The sequence below is a fragment of the Haliaeetus leucocephalus genome, unplaced genomic scaffold (assembly GCF_000737465.1).
Source record: "Haliaeetus leucocephalus isolate CR32 unplaced genomic scaffold, Haliaeetus_leucocephalus-4.0 Scaffold840, whole genome shotgun sequence".
NCBI lineage: Eukaryota > Metazoa > Chordata > Aves > Accipitriformes > Accipitridae > Haliaeetus > Haliaeetus leucocephalus.
The window spans coordinates 4,793,351-4,811,549 of record NW_010973276.1 but is presented as its reverse complement, the minus strand read 5'-3'; the positions used below and the strand labels follow the sequence as shown (position 1 = coordinate 4,811,549).

General features: G+C 40.9%; 1 protein-coding gene across 1 annotated transcript in view; it reads right to left on the bottom strand.

Annotated features, from left to right (window-relative positions):
* The window catches only part of AACS (acetoacetyl-CoA synthetase), a 43,906-nt gene extending 25,987 nt beyond the window's left edge, over positions 1-17,919 (bottom strand). Inside the window, exons 1-4 of the mRNA XM_010582253.1 lie at positions 17,798-17,919; positions 14,381-14,484; positions 9,750-9,870; positions 6,626-6,739 (exon numbers count right to left, since the gene is read on the bottom strand). Coding sequence (XP_010580555.1) covers positions 6,626-6,739; positions 9,750-9,870; positions 14,381-14,484; positions 17,798-17,915 — 457 coding nt within the window. The 5' untranslated portion in view covers positions 17,916-17,919. The remainder of the gene's footprint in view (positions 1-6,625; positions 6,740-9,749; positions 9,871-14,380; positions 14,485-17,797) is intronic.
* Between the last annotated feature and the right edge of the window lie 280 nt (positions 17,920-18,199).

Genomic DNA, 18,199 nt, shown 5'->3' with positions numbered 1-18,199 from the left:
TACTTTTCATTTGTCAGTTGGCTTTGAGGTGGTATTTGAGTTTTAGGGAGTATCAGCCAAAACTGCCAAAAGGTATGAAACATGCAAGGCAACTTACTCTGCATTTCTGTATCTTTACCCATCACTGCAGGCATCCAGCCTACTTGCTCACTGGGATTTTCACATATTTGTCTTAATTCCCAACACCAGGTATTATGAATAAAAATGTGGTTCTATTCTGGAAAGAGATCCTCCAAACATAGCAATGTAAGAACTCATGTTGCTTCTCTCTCAACAGCTCCCAGCTCTAGATCGCACAAACTACTCCTCCTGTCAGCCTTTCAGATTAAAACTGGATTCTCAGAAATAAAAATTTTCTCCCTTTCTCACATCAGAGATTCTGCAAACCAAGTACAGCAACTGTCATGTACGTGAAACTCCCTCCATTTGACTGTGCCCCTTGAGATATCAACTGAGTCCTCAAAGCATCCAGGAGGCTGACACAGGTCCTAAGTGTCTAAAACTTAGTAAACTGGAATGTTGCTAACAAAGAAGGATAAAAAGGATAACAAAAAGGATTAAAAAAATCCAACTGGGTTCACATCAGGGGTCACAGAACAGTAGTGTAGTACAGAGCTTCTGTACTGCAGAAGGATAACGGTACAGCTAATTTAAATATTCATCATAGGTTTGATCATATTTAACTAGAGCCTCCATGTTCTTTGATACAGTATTTCAGCTAAGGATCAAAACTAGCATTCGTCATCAAGGGTAAAGTCTACAGAAGGTTCTTTTCGATCTCTGTATCTTAACTTACCCCCTTCTTGAAGCTGCTAAGAAAGGTGGAAACTAATTTCTGTTACTAGAAACAGGAGATCTTCATACCCTCTTTGGGTGAACTAGAAAGCAATAGAATACAGGGTTCAAAATACAGTATTTGGGAACCCAGCAACTAGGAATTCAGAGTATGACATACCAAGGGTCCTAGCAGCACTCCTCCTGACTCCTAAGTATGTATAAAATCTCCATAAGGACAAAAATAAAATCTTTACTTTGACATAAAACCTGTGACAAATCTCTAAGCAAGACAAGTGGCATCTTAAAAACACCGCATGGATTTTTTTAGGAGGCACTTACAGCTTGATCTGCTCAGGACAGCATTTTCTGTCAGTTGCTATTTACTTAATCTACCATACACTGAGATTAAACTTAGATTTGTTCATTTACACTACACTACTTTACCAACAGAATAGGTGGAAACTGTAGTCCAAAAATTTCTGGTATAATCATGCTGGAAACTATATCAAAGGTCTCATTTCTCAGAGTGCTGAGAACACATGTCCTGCAAGCATCTAATGCCTTCATAAAGTAGAATAAATGGGTACTCAGAGGCATCCAAACATTTGTAGTCATCTGAATGAAAAACAAAAAACTAAACAACCAACCCAAACTTAGGCCCTGCATCAAAGATTTAGTTTAAGCCTTGAAAGAATGCATCAGGAAGAAGGAAAGTAAGGAGGTGCAACTGAAATATCTTCTCAATGGCTTATACTATTGATCTACACCAGCTCTCAAACAGAAGAGAAAATTCAAAGACCAGACTTCCAGTTTCTCTTTTTGATATTAATACAGCATTTCATACTCCCATAGGACATCCTACCTAACATTACTACAGCCTGAGACTATTAGTAACATGCTAATCTTCTTACAAAGCTAGCTTTAAAACCCACGTAAGCAAGTGGGGCTAATACAGTTACTATAGATAAAATACCAGCTTTAAACAATGTAATTCACTGATGTTTTGTTGAGGATTTTTTGTGTGAACACATGGGGAAGATTAGTTTGTTTTTAACTGCTGACCTGTAATAGAACAAAGCTGGCTACAGGGATATAATAGAAGCAACCTATCCAGAGATGAAAAACACAGATACTCCCAGTTTTATTTTATTCCTGCTACAGTCATTATTATTTGCCAAACAGACAGCCAGTGGGAGACCAGAAGTACTTCACATGTGGATCTGTGTAGCTTGCGTTAAGTATTGTATCTGTCTCTTCCAACTGTTCAAGCATCATTGACAGTATTGCAAGACATCTTCAGAAAAAGAGCTATGTTTCACCACACATCTGCTTCAATTATGTTTACTATTAAGTGCTATCTCCTTAGTGATGGAAAGGGAAGACTAGGATGAAATCAAGCTGAAAAAGTGCTGACATTGCTGCTTGTCCACCCACATTCACCCACCTCCAACTTTAACATACTATTACTGTCATGATGCAACCATAAATTGTATTGAACAAACTAGGGGATATGTTAAGTATAATGAAAAGTTAAAGTAGTCTTGTCTTAGAGGCAGTAAAGCATGGAGATGAAATTCAGAAGAAGAAAGCAATGTTAATGGTCTTGTACATAATTCTAACAGCTCAAGATTTTAAAGTGATTTTAAGAGAAAGTGGCAACAAAGAGCACCAGAACCTGGCAGGCTGACTAGGTGTTAGGCAACTATAATAAAATTAATAAATTACCTCCCTTCTATTTAAAACCCGATTTTTCAGAAGCAGTAAAAGCATGCCCTGTATTACTGCTATAAACCACATGAAGAATCACCCTTCCTTCTGCCACCTGCTATAATTTTTGGAACAAATTAGGTTCCAGTAGATTTTGGCAAGCTTTGGAGAGCCTGATCCTTGATACCACAAGTGGGTGTATGACTCAAACTTTCCCACCCACACTTAACATCTCTCCCTCACTTCAATTCGGAATTTGGAGAAAAGCCCACAACCTCAACCTCTGACTGTGACATTAGTTTAGCTCTTCTGAGGACTGCCAATATCCTCTGGCATAGAAGAGAAACATACGAAAGAAGTCAAAACCCAATTTAAAAAAAAATACATATGTAATCTCTAAATAGTTGGATTGCTGTTAAAAAGCCCATCAGATTTCTTTCAACAGGGAAGCTCTCCCTAGATATGGGCTGCTGCCCAAGGCAAAGCAATCTGTCAGAGTCAGGAGTCTAGGACTGGGGGCACCAGGGGAAGGGAAGGAGGGGGAACTGCGCAACAGCTCAACTGATGGGAGCTGATAGGGGTTCATCTGACTGAACATTACAAGGAAAAGTGTCTCTCACCAGCCAGGGTAAGAGGGCAGGGTGGAAAAAAGTAGAATGTGAGAAATTGCCCAGAAGGAAAAAAAGCATGTGAAGACTCTGGATAATTTAAAAAGCTCTACCTGAGCCCAAAAACATACTGTGATTTTAAGGAAACAAAGAGGTTGCCTAGACTGATTAATCTTTTCTGTTATCAAAAGTAAAGGCCTTTGTAAGGGCTCTAAGCACAATGCAAGCCTGCTTCTACAAATAAGCTGTAACTGCTCATAAAGACATGCTTAAGCTATTGAAATGCTCAAGGGCCCAGCACAGACACTTGGTACCTACAGCAGCTGGGCAGAAAGGTCTCTGCTGTGGTAGTGCCAGACAGGAAACTTTTGCTCAGGAAATGCACAAAAAGGCCAAGGGAAAAATCAAAGCTACAGCTTACTCCAATGATGGGAGCTTAACTCCAGAGATTTAAGGAGCTGGGATCCAAATACTGGTTTTCATTGTATTTTCAATGTTGGGTGTGGTTGGGTTTTTTTGTTTGGTTGTTTTAATAACAGCTACACCACCAGACAGCCAGAGACTGCAATTTATGCCTCCTCTTGAAATTACTAATAATCTTTCCACACTACCCACTGGAGTCAACATGCACATTTTCTCTCCCAAGAGCAGGACAAAATGCATGGTTAAAATCCTACCCTTTCTGTGGAAGGAAGCCCTGACATTAATGATGAATTTTCAACAGAAACTTGGAATTGCTACCTTCTGCAAGCATGCAAAAAACCTGTATAAATAAAAATAAGCAGTATCTAAATATACTATTTTATTCATACAATCTTATTTTTTTAAAGTATCAACTATGCTTTCTAATTTAAATAAGAGGTAAGCCAGCTGCCAAAACAGCAAGCGAGATTCAAGAGTCAGCCAGCCTCCAGTTGTGCTAAGCAAAATACAGTCATTAACTAAAAGGAACTATTATTAAAATTACAATAGCATTATTAGCTTAATTATTAGCACCACTGACTACAGCTATATTTCAATAGCATGTTTTCTCCAGCTACAGAGCACATTCCCCCTGCATAGTATACCTTACTAAGAACTGCTCACAAGATGAGCACAAAATGACAGCATCATATGTTGTCTTATCTTCCCAAACGTAGTATTTGTAACTGGTTTTGATTAGAAGAGTTCTAGCAGTGATAACCAGGTTGTGAACAGGACTTCAATTCGCACCTTAGAACACAAAACAATATTGATAAAATTCTTTAATCATAATTCAGAATCAATGTTCCCTTTAAATGGGACTACACCTGGTCATACTTAAACATTAGTATTACATCTGTTACCTTAGTGAGGAGTATTTTCTTCCCAGAGATTAAAACCCTCTCTTTTAGCATCAGACATCAATATGTAAAGTCTAAGAAATGGACTTTAACCCAAGAATTAGGACAGCAGCAAAGAACAGCAGGTTCCTACTCACAGGAACACACCAAAGCTACAGCTGTTGCTACTCACAAGTTTACAGCTGCTGTGCTCCCCCACTGTAGTGTGTTCACAGAGTTTACATTCACACAAAATATGAAAACATATCCAGTAATTACTCTTCTGCATTGTCCACCACTTTCCCACAACACATTTCATTATATTACAGGGTGTGAAACTGGTACAGAACACCCTTTTAGCCACTTACACATGAGATCCAATCCTTCAACTTAGTATAACCAGCAATACATATGGGAGAACTGTTTTGAGCCCCGTTATGACTTTTTTTACTTACTTATAAAACAATAAGGAATAGTGTATTAAATTCACGCAAGAGGTCTACAAAACAGAGCATATGAATTTGTTTTGTACGTATCAGGAGAAATTTCACTGCAAAAGTCAAGAAAGAGCGCATTCGGTGTGCTTCATGATGACAAACAACATTTACAGAAAGCATTAAAAGGGGTCAACAAAAACCTGACCAGGACTTGGTTTCATAATGTCCAAGTTTCCAGTTATATGCATAATTACATACTGTTTTACCAATGTCTTTGGGGCAACTTTTCAAAATACACACAACCCACTTTTACCATTTGATGTACACATCAGAGGACACGTAGTAAGAAACACCACACTTAACTTCTAAACACTCAGACTTTGTAGAGTGTAAGTCTTCCTATTCATTAGTTTGGTTTCAGACAGAGACTTGCTCCTCAACAACTTGTCAGACATTAATGTGACAGTGTTAAGATTGAAAATGGCGACAAAATTAGCGCATCTTAAGTCTTCATTCAGACAAACCTTCCTGACTTTACTGGACAGTTCATACCCAATTAAGGATTTAGCTCTAATTCTGTGTAAAAAACCAAGCCACCAGCTGTGATAATTAAATGTTCAGTTACCAATTCCATAGAATACTCATACCATATGCATGAAGTATGAGCCCTCTTGAGTATATTTTATATTTGCAGGTCATATTTGTGGGTTTAATACAAATAATAATGCATACCCTTCTGTTTTTGAAGACATGGGTTCAAGTTCTGGTTTGTAACATGTAGAAGACAAACCAGTTTCATCACTTTGGGTTTGCATCATATAAGAATTTACACATACTTAGGATAATGGCCAAGTATTGCTCAAAGAACATGTGATTCCAGTAGTAAGATGGATATGCACATCAACAGAACTACCAGGTAAGAGTGAAGGAGCTTCAAGGATATTGCAGTTTTGACCATACTGACAAAATTGAAGAGAGTATGCTACAGAGCACATGAAACACAGAGATGAAGTGGCTCAGCTGGAAGATAAAACCTGCAATTTAGAAATAAATGGACTGAGACCAGCTTGAGTAACTCCTTTCTATGCCTCGACTGTATACTATACAAGCTGTTCACAAGACAAAAAACTGTTTATATAGAAAAATCCACATGACAAGTCTTATGACAGAAAATACTACTACAGAAAATTTTGTGAGTTACTAAAAGGATCACAGGCTTCTAACTACTAAGCTCTGCATTGATATGACTTGAAAAGTTACCGTGCACCAGCTCTTCACTACCACCATTCTAGAAGACACTACTCCCAGAAGCACTGGTGGCAGAAGGTAGTACAAGTCCATTCCTCAAGAACTGCAATTCACAGTGCACCGTATTACCTGGGGCTGCAGGGTCAGTAACTGCAAGCTGGCACTAGAAAAACCAACCTGGGAGCGTAATTTCCAAGATTGCCCCTGTGTGAATCTGCCAGACCTTGTGAATCAAGGCTCAGCTAGATGCAAAGTCTCCATCACTTCCGTTTCCAAGGAGTGCTTATGAAGCAGACCTTAGTGAAGCTATGAATGAGGTATTTTCCTTTCCCCTCCAGTGCTAGAGAACTTGCAGGCTAATCCAGGTTCCTTCTCTCTAGAAGTGTATTTCATACAAATGTAAACATAGCAGCATAAGAGCCTTTTCTTTAGAATGTTTCTGTGAAATAGTATTTCATATTCATGTTTCTGTAACCCTGACTACTCACTTGCATATTGCAAGAAAATTTCAACTCCCATCCTTTAAAAAAAGAAAAAAGTTACTCACCCACAACTCTGTCTCCTACTTTTACTCCCATCTTCCTCATGGCTGCAGCATACAAAGCTACAGCTTGTCTCAGCTCTTCAAAAGTAATTTTCAAGATTTCTTCTTTGCCTTCCTCTGAGGAAAGACAATTAAAACAACCAGTCAGAAGTTATGCATTGCAACATAAGCAGAGACTAGTACAAACAACTAATTCTGGAAGAAAAAATACAAAGCAATTTTAGGAGAAGAGTTTCCATTAATAATTATAATTTTTGTTTTTCAGGTTCCTGTTATGCTGTACCAAGCCCTTCTATTTAATGGGAATCAAGCAGTAATCAGTAATATTCAATCAGTAGGCACCACGACATTTTCAAAGACAGAACACACATCTGCAAAAATGCAAACTATTCACTGGAGAAAGGTGCGTCCTCAAAGAGCATTCACGATAAATAGATTGCACTCACCAAGGCTGCTTTCTAAGGTGGAAAGAACAACCTCATTTTCCCTTTTTGCTCGGTTTTCTCATTAGGTCTAGGAAACAGCATCAAGGTGCCAACTTTAGGTTTTATTACAGCAAGTCGCTGTGGACTAGAAAATCACGCACATATAGTTCCTAAGGTCTGACTTTCAATATGCTTTTTAAACATCTGTGTTTGCCAGCATACCACAAAGCAAATAAACTAAACTGGATTCCATGCATCTCTGAAAAGACCTGCAGGGTGTTTTCATTTTTGTACTGTCAGGTAAGCTGTTACTAAATCACTCGTGAAACAAAATGAACAAATCTAAATGTTATGAAAGGCAAAGTTTGTCATCTTAAAGGTCCCTTCCTGCACTCCCTCAATGTGACTCCTGCAAACCACTTGGCCTGTCCTGCTTCCAGTATCCAGCACTTCTTCTGAAAACACATATGCCAAGGATGTCACAACAAAAATGTACTGCATGCCCTGTTACAGCGGGTCCTTGCAGAACTACCATCAGTCTGATTTCCTTAAGCAGGGAACAGTGTTTGTCACTCTTTTGCCTTCTTAAACTTCCACCCCAGTAAATTTGGACTTGCACAGAGCAACTGAGCAGGTTGTGATGGGAAACAGCACAGAAGTCAATATAACATGTAGTTCATAAGCTGAGCAGGGACTGACAACAGGTTCTGTGTTCCCATAGAACAACAGGAAATGGGACTCTGATCTTGCACCGTTATTAAAGCCCCCAGGAGAAGGGAGTCACAAACAAGAGATTCACAGTAGGAGCCAGTGACAAGTGAAATTGTTTAGGAAAGTTACATTTACATTCCTGTGCTCTATTACACCTACACTGCTCCCACAGAATCATCCCTAGTGAATACATGCACCTGACAGGTTTCCAGAACACCACTCTGACCTAGCAGTAAGGGGTTAACAAAAAATACTCTTGACTTAAGAGATCTTAAGAAGATTAAATACAGCAGAAGGTCATGAAAAGAAATGCAGATGGAAGTCTGTTCACTGCAGAGAAGTAAATGTGTTCACTCCAGCACTGATAACAGTATTCAACTGGAAAAGAATTTTGCTCCTTTTGATATCATCACCTGTGATTATGCAACACAAAACAGTAAGTCTCTGGTATACCCCATGACTTCCTAACAAGAAGGAAGATCTACAGGGACAATGTAATCACATGTCAAACCAAATAATTCACTAAGTTGATAATTCCTTCAATAATTTAAATACTTTCAGTTCAACTCCACTTTTTCTCAAGTTGCATGTTTAGCTTCTAACATTAACAAATCAATCGCATCAATTCTACATACATTTAGAGTTGACTTACTAATCGGTGTTTGGCTTTTAGCTGTTGCACAAGATGTACTTAATTACACTGATTTTTTTCCTCCATTAAATAATATATAAGAAGCTTTTCTAATGATCTCAAAATTTGAGAGTGATAAGTTCATCACTTTGAAGCCAGCTTTCTGTTACAAGCCTCATTTCTATGAGACTTCACCAGATCAATTCTTATTACAGCAAAACTGGGCCACAGATTTTCCCATTCTCTCTGAACTGGTAGTTGATATATATCTAGAGATATATATATATATATATATGAGATCAGAGAGGTTTATTTCACTATGTCTAAGCAGTAAAATGCAACTGAGAAGTATCTCCTTCAGCAGTAAGCTTACAAAAGACTATTCTATTGTCTCACACTGTTTTTAAACAGCTATCAGAATAACAGTAATACATATGTAATTCAAAAACTGATCTCCACATATCAGAAATCAGAAACTAAGACTCTTAACATCTACACAATCAATCCACTGCATAATTTTTTCTGCTAACAAGCTGTAAGAAGGCATTGTTTATTGTTAATCTATTAAGAAGCATCACCGCTTGGTCTGTCTTATAATAAGGATTAGGTCCAGTAAAAGGGAAGCTCTGAATATAACTCCCTAGGGAAGCACTCACACACCTGAACAGAAGCTAATCACATCTAGCAGCGATTAGAATCAATTTTTAAAGTTACCAAAGTCAGCAGATATAGGGAAAGGACGTTGTCTTAACGTTACCATCCTCATTATGAGTATACCCAGATTTCACTAGACTTAAATCTTGTCCAGTGTAACAAAAAATTAAGACTGAGCTTTAGTCTTCCAGAAAAGTGAAATTCCAAGTCTTCCATACACATAATTGTCCTTCCTTTCTGTATTGTCAAAAGCAGAGTTAATTCCTACCTACACCCCATGTAGTTCTTTTAGTATTCCTAAGATAAAAGGCATAGGAAGAGGGTGGGAAGGACAATATCAAGCAAATGTGCCAAAATACTTCCTGAAGGCAAGCATTAGGCAAGTGTTTATAACAAATGTGAAGTAATAGCTCAAATACTGAGTGAGCCTAAACACAACATGATCTCCGCTACCTTAATGCGGTTAAGCACATTCTAAGAAAGCTTCATGTAGTTTGCCAAGGCCTTTTCAGAACTATCGATATTCCCAGAGCATGTTTTGCTGTTTTTTGTAGAGCTGTATCACAGACTCTACAGAGTTACTGACTTTATTTTCCTCTTTACTCCTTATCTAAGTTTATTTCAAGGTTTCATAAAAAGCAGAGCTATTTTATAAGGCCTAGTCCTATGAACTATAAATAAATACAAGCCGTTAATTCTTTCTTACTTGCCGCATACAGTGCAATCTTGTCATTGTCCTTGTGCTTCAGAAGATTTTCTGCATAGTTTAGACGGCTACCTTTAAACCATTCCGGGACATCTGCAATACTTTTAGATGTATCAACCACCTGAAAAAAAATTAAAAAAACCTTCCTTGAAAACTGTAATATGATTTCTTTTTCAGAGCATCGTACAGAAATCAGCTAATCAATTCCAAGCTCTTTATACACTCTAGTAGGCAACAATCATTTCTCCTGCCTTACAGATAGCAAACAGACACTAAATCCTGTAATTACAGGCCTGGAAAGATTAATTATTTGTTAACTGTCACAAGCAAAGACATTACAACAAAACTAGAAAAAGTTCCTTGCTGACAGTTCTACCTTCGGACCAGCCTCAAATACACAAGCGAAGCAAACCACTATGACTGTACCCAGACCATAAGCTACACACAAACCACAGTGCACGCTGGGGTTTTGCCTCTGGGAAGATCCAGAACAGGGACTGAGCTACAGCATATTGTAGCTCTCTACCAGGCCATACACTCCAGCCTCCCTGTTACAAAAACCAAAACGTAGGAAGACGAGTACCCATTCTTCCCCAGCATGAGTCACAAGTTACAGAGACCAACATCAGGAACTTAGACAATGGTAATTCAATTTAACCCTAGGATAAATAAGTGAATGGTATAGTCAAATGTAACTAAAAAGTTCAAGCTTTTTATTCCAATTCTCCATTTTTTACAATTAAGTTGCAGTAAACATTCAAGTAATCCAAAGCTTCATCCAGAATGCAAAGTACTGCTACCAACCTCTACAACTAAGAAATACTGTGTTACAAACTGTGCAAGTGCACATTTCTACCATGCTTGATTTGCCATTTTCTAAAAAGAGGGTCCAACCACCTAATAAACCTATATTAAGCAATTCCCCATTTAGGACTACGACATGCAAAGAATTGAAAAATGTAATGAAAAGAAGTCACAAAAATATGTTCAGCTGAAACCACTTCCCTTCACCTTGAACTAAGTAAGCCTCAAAATATTAAATTACCTCATGATAAGTCACAGTTAAGACTATACTTTAATAACAGTGGTAGGTAAAGAGCCCCTTAGCATTAGCCACAAAAGCATGTAAACTCCTTGCAAAATGCCCCACTTTTTAGAGATTCAGCTGCCCAGCAGCACATGCATTTTGTAATCTTCAAATTGAAACTTTATTTTATAGTTGTGCTTTTGAAAGCTTCAGTTTATACCCTCAGGTTCTCCCTTATGGACTACACATGCATTACAGAGACAGCATGCTTTCAGACCAAGTAAAAGGCTCTTCTGAAAGCCAGATAGAACTCAAAATACCTCCCACTCCAGAAAACCTAATATTTTTGTGCTTTGAGATGTACAGTGTATGTATTACTGGAGGCAATCCTAAAATTAATTTTTATAAGAGAAGTTAAAGCTCATGTGAAGTGCTCTACTGTATTACTTTATTTCAAATGAATTTTCTAAACTCAAGTAGATTTCTTTGCTTGTAACAATTAGCTAGAACTGTGTTAAAACAGTTTATCAACTCAGGCTGCAGAAATATACTGCGGTAATTAGATGCCACTCTTAAAACTGACTCATTACTGACTTCCTTAGCTTGAAGAAAAGCAAGCAGAACATTTTCAGCATTTTCCAGGACAAGATCTAATTTAACCCTGTTTTTTCCTGAAGTGGAACATCCTTTCAAAGAGCTCCGCTACCATAAGGTGCTGGACTCGCATACTCGATGTTCCATTATTTTCTACTCAGGTAACACCTATGACTCCTAGTTAAGCCCAATCTCTTTAGTAGTGGTACTTTGTTATGTAACAACCTGATCTCTCCCTTAGAGGTAAATTCTCAGCAAGCAACAAAAACTCCAGGTCTGCTAATTATTTAGGGGAAGATCCCAGTTCCAGGAAGTCTATAAAAATGTAGAGCTTTGCAACAAGCCTTTTGTTTCATACAGTCCTAACAAACACTTAGCAAGGCTAGAGGTAAGGGAAGGAAGAGCAATCTATAGTGCTGACTGCCATCCTCATTAAATGAGTAAGGCTTTACTCCTACTCACAGCAGCATTAAGGCATACAAGGCCAATTTGAGCAGTTAGGTGAACATGCCAAGTATCAGCTGTACTCCCATGCCACCAGCTCCTGTTCTACCATTGTTCATAGCAGCTGATCAGTGACTACTTCCCAAGCCTCAACAACTACAAATAAGCATCACATTAGCAATATCCTCTGTCTACACCTCTACTGTATTTCCCCCCTCCTTGAAGTGGTTTGCTAATTCTGCTACAACCATGTGTTATCATGCCCCAGAGATTCTGCTTATCCTAAGCAGAGACTGTACCTTTGAGAATGAATCTCACCATTACCATGAGGCAGATAATCCTTGCCTATGGTACATGTGATGCTCTGTATGACCTGAAGAGCAAAACAGCATGCCTTATGCAAAGCCAGAGAGCAGATACTATCAGATGCTCAAAGCAGCCCCTCCACAGGAACAGCTGTCAGGTGCTTCTTGTAGCAAAAAGAGAGATAAGTTTAGACTATATTCCTCATTTAAAACCAATAGCTACTTGTAACTTGACATAATGCCAGTGCTGCCATGCCAGGATAGCTTTGTACACTGGAAGTACCTTTGTTCTTTTCAGAAGTGACATGGATATCAATTGCTGTAGTGACATGAGCATGTCTACATCAAATACTTAAAACCTTTACTAAGTTTAAATCAAACACTGGCTGCCTGCATCATACATACACAATGTTTTATTGGTTTGGATTTTTTTTTTTAGAATGACCTGTGGAAGTAGAAACTGTTCCACTGGCTAGGAACAAAGGAGTCAACTCTGGTTCATGAAAAATTTTATTTTCCTCAAAGCATAATGCTTACTTCCAACAAGCAGCAGGGATCAAGTGGTAAGACACTTCAGATCAAACTTTTCAGCCCTTTAACTACCACAGAACAGCTCAGATACTGTGATCAGCCTTTCCTCCTGACATTCAACAGAAACAGACCAATGGTAAGGACTAACAGCAAGTCAGCTTTGAGACTCAGCAAAGCTGGAGTCAAGCCTTGCAGCTGACACTATGCTGACACTGAGGCAAACAGCAATATCAAGGAAAAGTGAGTCAAGTATCCTCTTCTGCAGTACTTGTCTACCAGCTGACTCTGCTTCTGCTGTTTTAAGATATCACATCACAGCAAGACCCTTGCAGAATAGGCATGCAGGGGCCTAGAAGCTCTCGAGTGGTCTAGTTAAAGCCTTCCTAGACATCCCCATCTTCTTGCTTCTCATCCTCAAGAAACATCCATTTTTAGGCCACCATTGCATGCTTCTGTCTCCCTTCCAGTTCACCAGCCATTGGTGGTATCTGGAAAAGGAGACTTCCAGAAGTGCCAATCCCAATCCTGCAAGGCAAGAGAACAAGAAGAGTTACTGTCCAGCTTGCTCAGTACAGATACAAGGGTGCAAAATAGCTCCTCTGAACTGCTTGCTCAGGACAATTTGCATTCATGTGGAAATTTAGAAAAATAGCCTCACTAGCAGCACAGATTATGTCAATAAAATAGACAGTATTCCAAATCAAAATCTGGCCAGATTTTGAACTACCATCTACAGAAAAAAAATAAAAGACTAAGTGTTTACAGTCTTTAGACTACATACTTCAAAAAGCAGGCTAGTTCTTACAATCTTGCTAAATTCACTCTTCTAAAGGGTCACATTAAGACACCTAAGCATGCAGTTTCATGGCAGGAGGAACCACTTGATCTATCATACCATGCAGTACAAAAATTTGTAAGACTGGAAAAGGCAAAAGAAACTTACCAGTTCCCTCTGCAGAACTGCCAGTACTCTTGAGTGTTCTTGGAACAGAAGGCCTCCAGGGATTAAGGTACAAGTCCAGTCCTCTCTACTAAGTCCCAGAAAGGTTCTTCTGCATCAGGCTTTTGAAGGAATTAGACCATCATCTTCCTCAGATGGAAAACTGCAGGCTGGTGTTGATATTCTATGCCAGGACTGTACAAGGGCTCCAGCCTTGTCCTCCATTTACAAGAGGAAGTCACCTTTATCTCAAAGCAACACTGTGGCATGGTCTAGTATTCCACTTGTGATTGTGTTCAACCACTACAATTCCCTGAGATATTTCAAGCCTACATCCGATTGCAGAGACTTCCGTAACCAGTTCTACAAAACTGGAGTGAAACAGGTGTGCTTATCAGGTAAGCTGACTCAGGGAACGTAAACATGAACTTGACTGCATGCCAGCATTTATAAAATAAAGACAATAGTCTACCAGCATAATCCTAAAGCAGAAGGCAGTATGTTGGTAGACTCCTCACAAGCAGCCAGAACTGCCAAGGTATTTGAGAGCACACAACCACAGGGACACTACAGCAGAATTGCTTAGGGCAACAGAACTCTAGGATTGTCACTGTCCTAAAGCATACCAGCAACAGAACACCACCATCCATCACAAGCAAATTCAGGACTATACACTTAACAGATTCTTTGTATCACTTGCAAAGGTTCCAGGAACAGATCAAAAGATTGATTGTAAAACTGGTTTACCTCCCTATTGTGTTGCACTTGACTGTTTAAGATAAACACTTACCTCATCATATAGGCGAGAACATGTGATGTTACTGTACTTCCAGAACTCTGCCCAGAAGTCTGAGAAGGATTCCACTGACCACTGGTATAAGTCATCGTAGTTGGCTAGAAGTAATAGATATCTGTTAGTGTTATGTGGAGAATTACAGGAATTGAGACAAACTACAATTAGGGATATCCCAGATAAAGAAAATTTGTGGCTAAAAAACAGTAAGATAAAACCGATCACACAGGATAGATCACTTCTGTTCAAGGCAAGCGACTATGGCATCAACAGAAATAGTCTACTTGAACACCTGAACAGATGGCATCATTCCACCTGACAAGCCTTTTGCCACCACAGAGATAGGAGCCTTTAATAACTCCATGCAACATTTACCCCCCCCTTCCCCCACCAGTGCAACTGAAGATTCGATAGCAGGATGGAGTCCTGCTTGCTGACATTTCCACTCCCTAGCATATCATCAACACAATGCTTTCATACAGCAAAAGATAAACAATTCTTCCTGACAAAAGACATTTGCTGTATGGTTCTAGTCTGGGACCAAAGACCTCCAATAGCATGGTAACATGGAGATTAGATGCACTCCTTATCTAACTGTAATATCAACAGCACTGTTAAAGTAAGCACACATTATTCCTCAATAAACAAGGGGTCTGACAGATTGCAGCTTACCTTTTCACACTAAAACAGCACAAATGAGGTGAAACAAGATGTTTACTAGGCAGATATTAAAACCATGACCTGGCATTAAGAACATGGAAATGAGCAGTTTAAGTCTTACATGACTGCAAGACAGGTGAAGTTACCTGAGGAATGTACACCAAAACCCCACAATTCAAACTAAATACTGAAACTCAGTGTGTACAGCAGTTCTAGGTATAACTGAAGCTGATTCCTCATCATCAGCTTAAAAGTGACATTCCCAAGTCATGGCCATGCTGTCTGAAGCTGTGCCAACAGCCACATTAAATATGAATATCTGCCATCAGTGACAGCAGTAACAGTTTTCTGCTCTGTCAACTGTGTTCCCTATTTGATGCTTTCAGCTAAAGCACCTGAAGTCATTTTCTCCAATTATCTTTGGTTTGTCATCCTGTTATCCAGCTGATTGCTTCAGAAGTTATCTTTGCAACCTCTTCCTACAAGGAGGACATCCTCCAGCTTTACAAGAGAAAAAACATTCAAAACCATCTCTACACTGTTACTCACACTTGATCACTACAGCCATTTCCCCACCCAGTCTGCCCCTTCCACATCTTATTCCACTCAGTCTTTTCCATCATTGTGAGATTACTCCCTAGGTATTACTGACATAGTAGAAGCAAAGGCAAGGACTCTTCTCCATAACTCAGCTTTTGCCCACATACTGCATCAACCTCAGCCTCCCACATACCCTTTTTTACACTCCACCCAAGTCACTCTTCACTGTTCCATACACTGCACATTAGCTGGTGTGGGGATAAGATTTTACCAAAAGAAAGTTCAAGCTTCCATCTCCTCCTTCAAAAACCAGTTGTACAGCATGCTCTGAATCATTTGATAAATGCAAAAAGCTACAAATCACACTTATTTGTTTTTTTTACAATATGAAGAGTTTATTCTGTCTTGTCTATACAGTTCATCCCCAAATGAGCTTCAGCATGCAAGCCCTTCAGGGCACAAGCCTGGTATTCAGCAGTTAAATATTACATCTTGTTAGTACATTGTCAGGGTGGGGCAGAGCCATGCTGTTTAAAGGGTTATATTGCCCTTAGCTCTCCTCAGTCAGTCCACATCTTGATGTTACATAAAGAATCCATTCTTAGCTGTTGAATAGCACACAGACCAATGAACATCAGTTCAGAGCTAATGGAACTTGACAAAGGTTTCTATATATGCACAGGAATCCACTTTGGATGCAGACAGCCACTTCAAAATGGGGTAAAAAGAGTTCTAGTTGTTACAGCCATGAACACGGGCAGCCCATCTGAAACTGCATTCCGTCTTGAGCGTACGAGTACCAGTTAGATGACACTTCTACCCAGGAGTTAGCTAAAATCCTTCAGTAACTTGCTTCCTAAGCAGCAGGAGAGTTAGACACTATAGATTCGTGTTCAAATGGGAAATCCCCCAGCAGTCAAAATAGTGACCTGCTTGCCTACATAGCAAGTTCCCAATCAAGGTACACAATTGTTTTCCAGACATGAACTGCTAAAAGCACTAGATACATTGCTACTACTCCAGAATGTCTCTGCTTGTACCACAGTCACATTTATACTGGACAGGCAAACTTGTCAGGCCGTTTGCCAAAACTATTCCCTCCACCCCCCATCAGACAAATGATTACAGGAAAGCTACACAAGCAACCTGGTCCCCAAATACTTAGGGAGAACAGGCAGCATAAAACAAGCTAGTCAGAACTGGAGAGTTTGACTCCCACATGCACTTAAGCCCACCCGGTTCAAGATGTCAATGAGCCCACACAGCCAGCACCACTGACTCCTGATACCCTGGAGACACCACCTACAGTTAGCAGTCATTGAAGAAACAGAACAATCTGGGCTGAAAAACATCTGGAGGTCCAAACCCTTACTCAAAGCAGGGCTAAATTCTAAGTTGATAGGTTGTTCTCAAGTCAAAGCACTGCACACCTTTTCACAGCTATATAGGTATTTCTAAACAAGCATGAATCAGAGCTTGAAGTTCAAGAGCTTGGGCAGATGCACAGCAAAAAACCTTGGCTTCCATCACTGAACCAAATTATACATCACCTTTCACTTCCCAGCATACTTAGAAATTACAGAGAAATACTCTTCACAAACAAGGATGCGGACGCAAGCACAGCTTTCACTCAAGGCTCACACACATATGTTGTTAAAGCACCATATTAAGGCTTACCTTAACCTCACAGCCATGATGGCAGCAATCCCTCCTTCCCACACCCCCTTAAAACATTAAGCCCCTTCAGTATTGCTATTGGCCCCAGGAAATCCCTGCAAGCAGGACCTCAGCTACACAGACGAGCAGACAGGAGCACGCAGCAGGTACCAGTGCCGACGCTGCCCGGGCTGACATCCAGCAGCAGCACCGGTAACAGATAAGGCTGTTTGCATTGCCCATCGGCACGCACCCTCGCACTAAGCCAGATGCTGCACCAGAGGCCTCTGCATGAGGCACAAGCAGAGCATCCCGCTCGCAGCCTGGACCACTTTGCCCCCTCCTGCCTCCGGGGTGCGGGGGGTGTCCGGGCACCTTGTCCCCCTTCTCTGGGGTAGGGACAGACGGACGGCCCGCAGCCCTGCCGCGGACCCGCGGTAAGGCCAGCCCCGGGGAAGCCGAGCCCCGCCGGCCCCCACAGCCAGTGCACGGCCCCGAGCAAAGCCCAGAGGGCCTCCCCGCCTGGGCGCTGCCCGCCCGCCCCCGCCCGCCGCTCACCCAGGCGGAGCCCGCAGCTGCTGGCCACGGCGGCGCGGAACCGGTCCATGTGGGTGTTGCGCTTCGTGTCAGGCTCCCACATCACCTGCGACTCCATGATCTCGGGCTCCCGGGACATGGCGGCGGCGGCGGCAGCAGCAGCAGCAGCAGCAGCAAACGACCGGAGCGAGCGAGCAACCGTCCCTCTCACGGAGGCGCCGACACCACACCAGGCTGCCGCCGCCCCTCAGCCCTGACTGCGGGGCCCCTCCTCCGGGCGCACCCTTTAAGGTCCTCCGAGCGCTCACCGTGCCGCCTCCCTCCGTAACCTTCCGCCGGAGAGAAAAGAGTGCGGGGCGCTGCGCCCCGCCCCCGGCCGCCGAGGGGGCGAGGAGCGCGGCGGGGCGCCGAGGGGCAGCTCCG